Consider the following 7,235-nt stretch of genomic DNA (forward strand, 5'->3'; position numbering starts at 1 on the left):
GTCGCTCGCCGCCTTGCCGCCTGGTCGCTCGCCGCCTCTCCGCCTCTTCCAGCAGGTCGTTGATCTTGCATAAATCTAGGGTTTGGTTTAGGGAATTTATCATTTTTCTTTAGAAATTGATGGTGTTTATTGTTTATTTCATGTTTGTAACAATGTTAATAATGATTGGATTATCGAYATTTTGYAATTTCTTGAGGATTTGATACTGATATGAAGAAACATCATCTTTGGTAATTGTATGTTGGTTTATTCAGTACTAAATCATAACTAGGGTTAAAATGGTAATTTGCTATCATTCAGAGAAYAATTACCAAACAACCTTGTTTCATTCAGCACTTAACCATTCTGATCCTCTTAGCCATTCTAACCTCTTAACTATTCTGAACTAAATCATTCTGCAACTGCCAAACAGCCCCTAAATAACAGGGCAGCTTCATTGAACACACGAGCAACTGTTAATGATCACTTTCATCCACAACGTCTACACCCTTGTTCTACTAGTGGAACACATACTCGATGTCACCTACGGTGTTGGTCATCTTTAGGGTTTTTCACTTGAACAATTAATACATGTCTCTTTAACTTAAACATATTCTTTTATTTACCATTTATTTAGTATCTCCTCTATTACTTTCACATCTGATTGTTGAGACTCAAAATGGGTTTCAGTAAAATATATCAAAATCTGACCAAAACACAATATTATTACAAAAGGTGTTGTGTAATTTTGTACGAAATGGATAGCAATTAGGAAGAGCCTATTAAAACTTATAACATATATTTACAACTACAAAATTATATCCTAAAAGTTTGATTATATATTTGGAGTTACTTACATTATGTGCAAGTGTCTATCATTAATTCACACTTTGTATTGTAGGAGCTATAAAACTTAAATATTATAACTAACTGTAAATATTGTTATCATTATTCTATTGATTGAATATTTAAATATGGGGTTTATGTAAAAATCGCATGGTATTTAGCAATTTTGTTCGTAGTTTAGGGAAAAACTCAAACCCCCTAAACTTCCATGACCTTTAGAAAGAGGTTTTGCTATAAAAATGGGTACTAGATCTGAACTTCATCAAGTTGCTTCTTTTTGAGTTTTTTGTTCGAGCTCCTCCTAAAAGCTACCATTTAACCACACTTTATTCTCTGTTTTTATGCTTACATTTTCCAACAATATAAGAAATATCTATCGGTCAGAAAAAAAATTCAGTTTAATCCCTAACATTTGTATTTTTTTAACTGATATCGTCCCTAAACTTTAAAAACTTGAATTTGGTCTTTTATGTTTGTCAATTTCTATTTCCAACAACTATCATCCATGTCTCTAATCGCGTTCACTACTTTTAAATACAATTAAAAGATGGGCATTTCTAATCATTTTACCTATTTTCTGTTAAAGCATATTTATAATATGTTATTGGATTATAAATTGTAAAATAAAAAAAGAAAAACACCAACACCACCACCTCTGCTTCATTCTCCGTCATAATATACAAAATTATAAGGTCATGAAAAGTGGTCATCGTATCAATTTGTTGTGTGTCACCATATATTTTGAAACTACAATGAGGATACAAGTTCCCAAATCCGAGTTCAAATCTTGTTAGTTTCATTTGCTTTGTTTTTAGCTTTCAATTTCAAATTTATTTATTTCTAGAGAAAAAAAACTTACAATAAATAACTTGAATATAAGACCTTACATATGAAAAGCAATAAACTAACCATCACAGAATGCTAATCTTATAAAAGACATCCATATTATTTATTTTTTATAGTCAATAGTCACACCACTTTAAAAATAAATAAAAAAATCTATATCCTTTCTCCCATAAACTATGTTCCTCTCTCTCCTAAAACAATCACATCTCTCCCACCCTCCTAAAAAGATGAGACCACAAATATAATGATCATCGCCTCTGGTACCTTCCCTTCTTGCCGTCAATACTCTCCTTCATATACCACCTGTTTTTCTATTCATTTTCTGATATATTTTAATTTTTAAAGGATAAATTCCCCTCATTTGTTTGTACTTAACTGATCAAGTTAACGGACAAAAACTGTTGGAGAAATTAACAAACGTGAGGGGCCAAATTCAAGTTTTTAACATTTAGAGATGATACCAAATGAACATGAGGAACCAAAATTGAACTTCACTGGGCTAAGTAAACTAGAATCAATGTGTTTTTTAACACACATACCAACATAGCAAACATACATACTGCACTTTTGCTAAAGAAAGTGAAAAAAGGTGTCAGGATTTAATCCAAAGAAATACGCCTACCATTTAAACCTTGGTCCATTTTAACGTCTTAAATGATTATTAATCTCGAGTCCTGACACACGTTATCCAGTTACATACAACAAATAAAACTACTCCTTGCTCATTGTACAATAAAACTCTCAACTAATAAAGACAGTCCATGGTTCCCATTTCAAGTCTATCCTCGTCCTCGGAGGCTATTAACTTATGCTGAGGTGGATCTACAAACTCAAGTGATTTACATAATTAACAAGCATTCCAATAGACATCATACTTAAATATGAAGATCATTGAAATAACACTAAATTTGTTGACAGTTGCAAGCCAAAGAAAGGTTAGAGACATCAAGGAGGTGATAGGCTCACTCGTACACCAACAATTATTGTAGAAAAAGAAACTCATTTATTTGTCCCACGTTATATCATATTTCGACCCCACTTCTAATCAATACCAAGCATGCTTTCAAATAAAGAAAAGACTAACCATTTCCACACACATTTGTTCTTCACATTTCATCACTTTAACGACAACTTATTAGTCACCCTTTTTGCCAATAGACAGAACACCATGAAACTGAGGTACAATACTAATCTTGCCTTCTTCTTCCTATACTGAGGGTCGTTTACCTAGTAAGCGCTTACGTATGAGAGTCTACACTCTCATTTACTTTGCCGGGTAAGATTCTAATCAATAAAAAGCAGCATCTTATGCAATAGTATATCTAGACATCTAGTAAGCTAATCAGGTAAAAGTCGTCCCCTCATTACCAGGTAAGGCTCTCGGTTTTTGCCATCGGTCTTACCCGGTAAGATTCTAGGTCTTTGCCATGTACATCCATCTGGTAAGGTAAGTGACCCGGTAAGCACTTACCAGGTAAGCGTTTAGTAAACGGCCCCTAAACCAAACAAATTCAAAATTTTGCATATGAAGATCAGATATGCTTTCTTCGCATACCAATTGGTGTAAAAAGTTGAATCAAACATGTCTAATAACATGATTTTATATATACAAACAACATACTAGGAGAAAAATGAATTATGCTAACTAAAACCACATGAAAATTAAAACAAACAATCAAGGGTGCATAAAGTTAATAAAGCATGAAATGTGCTAAGTAATTGGCATCATTAACAAAGAATTACACATTGCGGCTCTAACTTTTAACTTGTGACTCGAATATGTTAAAGAGACATAAAGGTGAGTTTATTTGTCGTTCATAAATGAACAACAAACTGGTGGCTAAACTACGGTTTTCTTCCTCTTAACATAAATGACACCAAGCTACATTCAAAACAAAACCAGAGAAAAAACGGTATAATGGTGACAGAAGCCGTCACAAGACTTTAAAGTCTTTGTATCGCAAAACTTTGAAACTTCAAACCTAAGAGTTCATATATCCTTCAAAAAAAACAATCTGATTGAGAAGGGAGATGATCTGGTACCCTGAAAACTCAGTTTTCTTCTTCTATCTTTGCTTTATCACTCACATAGATACCATCAAGAAACTTACGGATATCTTTGTTCTTTACATGACATTTCTGCAGATATATAAAAAACATGGGAGCCTTTAGAATGTTTTGTGAGGAGGCAAAATGGGTGGTCAAAATCATATGGGATTGGCTAGTCTGGTAAAGAAAAAGATACCTGGTTTATTAGGGCACATGATCGAGAAACAAGTTCAATGTCATTTCCATCCAGAATTAGTTCATCCTTCACCTTCTCAGATCTGACTACAGTAACGCCGTCAAGCATGTCTACTTTCCTCACCTATACATCAAAACAAAATATTGTTATTCAAACTCATCTCATCAGATTAAACTCATTAAAACAGGCAAAAAAGAGACTACTGACAGTTGCTTAAAATAAATAACATAACTACCAAGAGACAATCCCCATTAAAAAATTAAAGGAACTCCAAGAAATCTAGGCATATTTATCTCAAGATCACTTGTGCCCAACTTAAAAACAGCACAATCCCAAGCCGTGGAACACCAACATTTACCACTGGAAACTGCCTCTCCTTATGACTTTCTATGGTACAAATGAGCTCTTCTAGCCAGCATTTGAAAGCTTGCAATTGGAGAATTCAGCATCACCTAAATTGGTGTTGCTTCTACTTCAACAAAACCAGTGACATCCCCCCCCCCCCCCCCGGGTCTCGTGCATACCCTCAATGTTGGCCGCACGTTCATCTCAAATTAGCAGCACCAATCTTGTGCTAATGTTTTTGGATGATCCAACATCATGCCTCGTAAACCATAGCAGGTCTTACCGACATCCTACGAACTTAAATTTTAGTTACCATTTCGACTTCTTTATGAAATGAAAAGCAGAAAAATACTAATAGTGTATGACAGATACATACTTATAGACAATATAAACCACCCAAAGTAAACAGACCTTCAAACTGATTCCAAATAATACAAACTTTCAGACCCTACACACAGCTGAGACAGTTTCCATAAGCTGACAAGTTCTAAAAAAACAAAGACCAAACTAACAGATATAAACCAGGATTATGGTACCAAGTTAATCCCAAGGAAGACAATATTGATGATGTCAACATCTGAAACATGAATGACTAATTACCAGAAAGCCAAAACCGAAACTCCACCAATTCAATCACTCTGTTCTTGTCGTATAACTAACATTCTAATCCATCTCTCTATCATTTTGTAAAATTGACTCACGCATTGTTTAGGTAAGAGTTCCATGTAAATTTGGCGATACAATACCCCACAGGTCCACAGTACGAACTTGTAAGTAGAGTAATAGAATATAATTAACATGATAATAATAATAATAATAATAAGCAATTAAGCATTATATCTGTACCAGCATCAACATGTGAGCAAAGAAATAAGTATCAGGGGCTCAGGGCTGAACTGTATTAAACCAAAAATGAAAAGAATTGAAACGAAATTTTTATCAAACAAATAATTCCGACGAAATCAACAACCAAAAAGCAGCTAATCCCTCTTTTGTAGTTACAGCCTATATTGAAGGTGAAAACTCAAACTAATACTTTCCAAACACAAAACTTAAATTGATACACTTTCATCATCAACTTTTTAGCTATAACCAAAACAACTAGTATCTATTTCATAGTTAAATTAATCCATTGAACTAGAAATAAAGAATTAAATCTTCCAGAGAAGTAGTCTTAAGCGTTACTAACCAAAAATGTTTATATCCATTAGATAAGCTCACATTCTTGACTACATTGTAATCAAAGTTATTTGGAACTAGAAGAAACAAGCTCTCATTATCGCAGGGCCAACGCATAAGCATTAACAAAACAACAGTCGAAACGAAAAAGATTTGAAATCAAACGCAAAAGAAATAATCGAGTATCTGCTAGCTGAAATAACCAAAAATAACGAATTACTAATCATTCACACAGTGGAAGAACCAGAAATTATGGTACATACCAATCATAGACGAAACATTTGAATATCGACGCTGTAAACAAGCATCAAGGCAGAAGAAACTAACAGCAAAGAAAGTGATGTCAAAAAGCATAAATACGAAAATGTTTGGACCTTCTTTTCACCAAGGAAGTTACGGATCTCAATCGCAGAGTTGTTGTTAGTAATGCTGGCATTGATCGGAAAGTGAGCGTATACAAAACGCATCTTGTAGCGGAAGCCTTGAGTAACACCGGTGATTAGATTGCTGACATGGCTGAGTGCTGTACGGATGGCGGCGGTGGTTTTGCGAGATCCAAACCACGCATCGACCTTCAGCTTCAGTTTTCCGGTCTCTTCGTCGGTAATGAGCTGGAAATCGAGGTTGAGATGCTTGAAATTGCGAGTTAGGGTTCCCCTTGGTCCTTTCACTTCAATAATCTTCGCCTTGACTTTGATCTCGACGCCTTCAGGGATGTCCATTGTCTCCGATGACAGTATCGTCTTCATGTTTTCACAATGAACAGCGGCGAACGGTTTTAGTGTTCCGGGGGAATCGAAGAAAACCCTAGAGTGGAGGGAATATAAATATATAAATTTATTTTGATTAATCACCAACCGGGAAAGACATTGTTTCCGCCCCCCAGGCCCCAACCTCATCAGCATCTCCAAAATTTGTTCAGAGTTTTGATTTAAAATCGTTAAAATTTTTACATTTATCTCTAATTGTTCGTTTTAAAAAATTCAATATTTATTATAATATTTAAATATTGTTTTTCTTTTTAAATATTTATTTTCAAAGTTCCTTATTATGATTTTTAATTGATAATTATTTTTGGTATGATCTTCATATTTAAGGAAAAAACATTTCTCTCTCCTATTTTCTTTATTTTAGAGATAATTTTAAGAAAGTTGTGTTGGGTCACCTATTGATTTGATGATGACCCACTGATCTGTTCTTTTACATTAGCAACACTTTGTAGTTATTGGTTCTTTGTATATTGATGTCTTGGTACATACTTAAGCCATTGGCAAAATCGAAGACTAGCCGATGTGAAGACAGAAGGTCACCGATGCGTTGTTGTGGATCAACTGTCTAATATATACACCAAGACTCCAAATTAGCTTAAATGAATATTGAAAATATTTTGATGCTACAAGCCGATTGAAAGAAAATCTTCATAGACCGAAGATTTAAAATCTTCATGGACTCAAGATTGAAGATCATGGACCGAAGATTGAAAATCTTCATGAACTCAAGATTGAAGATCATGGACCGAAGATTGAAAATCTTCATGAACTCAAGATTGAAGATCATGGACCGAAGATTGAAAATCTTCATAAACTCAAGATTGAAGAACATGGACCGAAGATTGAAAATCTTCATGGACCGAAGATTTGTNGTTCTTCATTTCCTTTCAAGAACTCTCTGTGTTGTTATTGAAAATTCTTCTCCTTGTAAGATTGTTTAGGTTAGGTTTTCCTTTCCTATCTTCCGTAACAATCTTTTGTATTTTTGTGTGTATTAATTATTGATATAAATCAATAACAATTAA

The 7,235-nt window shown here is 34.1% G+C and overlaps 1 protein-coding gene across 1 annotated transcript; it reads right to left on the reverse strand.

Moving 5' to 3' along the window:
- Positions 1-3,457: 3,457 nt before the first annotated feature.
- LOC112521413 (60S ribosomal protein L9-1-like) lies at positions 3,458-6,318 on the reverse strand. The gene is made up of 3 exons (XM_025130260.1): positions 5,815-6,318; positions 3,917-4,039; positions 3,458-3,810 (listed from the first exon to the last, which is right to left on the reverse strand). The coding sequence occupies exons 1-3, from the start codon at positions 6,187-6,189 to the stop codon at positions 3,724-3,726; spliced, it is 585 nt and encodes a 194-aa protein (XP_024986028.1). The 5' UTR covers positions 6,190-6,318; the 3' UTR covers positions 3,458-3,723.
- Between the last annotated feature and the right edge of the window lie 917 nt (positions 6,319-7,235).

The sequence above is a fragment of the Cynara cardunculus genome (genome assembly GCF_001531365.2).
Source record: "Cynara cardunculus var. scolymus isolate 2C chromosome LG 11, CcrdV1, whole genome shotgun sequence".
Lineage (NCBI taxonomy): Eukaryota > Viridiplantae > Streptophyta > Magnoliopsida > Asterales > Asteraceae > Cynara > Cynara cardunculus.

Excerpts from the sequence above, each read along its gene's own strand:
- LOC112521413 (XM_025130260.1), bottom strand. The coding sequence starts at position 6,189 with ATGAAGACGATACTGTCATCGGAGACAATGGACATCCCTGAAGGCGTC. Across the intron at positions 4,040-5,814 it reads ACTTCCTTGGTGAAAAGAAG|GTGAGGAAAGTAGACATGCT; the intron begins GTCCAAACATTT and ends TTTGATGTATAG. Across the intron at positions 3,811-3,916 it reads CATGTGCCCTAATAAACCAG|AAATGTCATGTAAAGAACAA; the intron begins GTATCTTTTTCT and ends ATATATCTGCAG.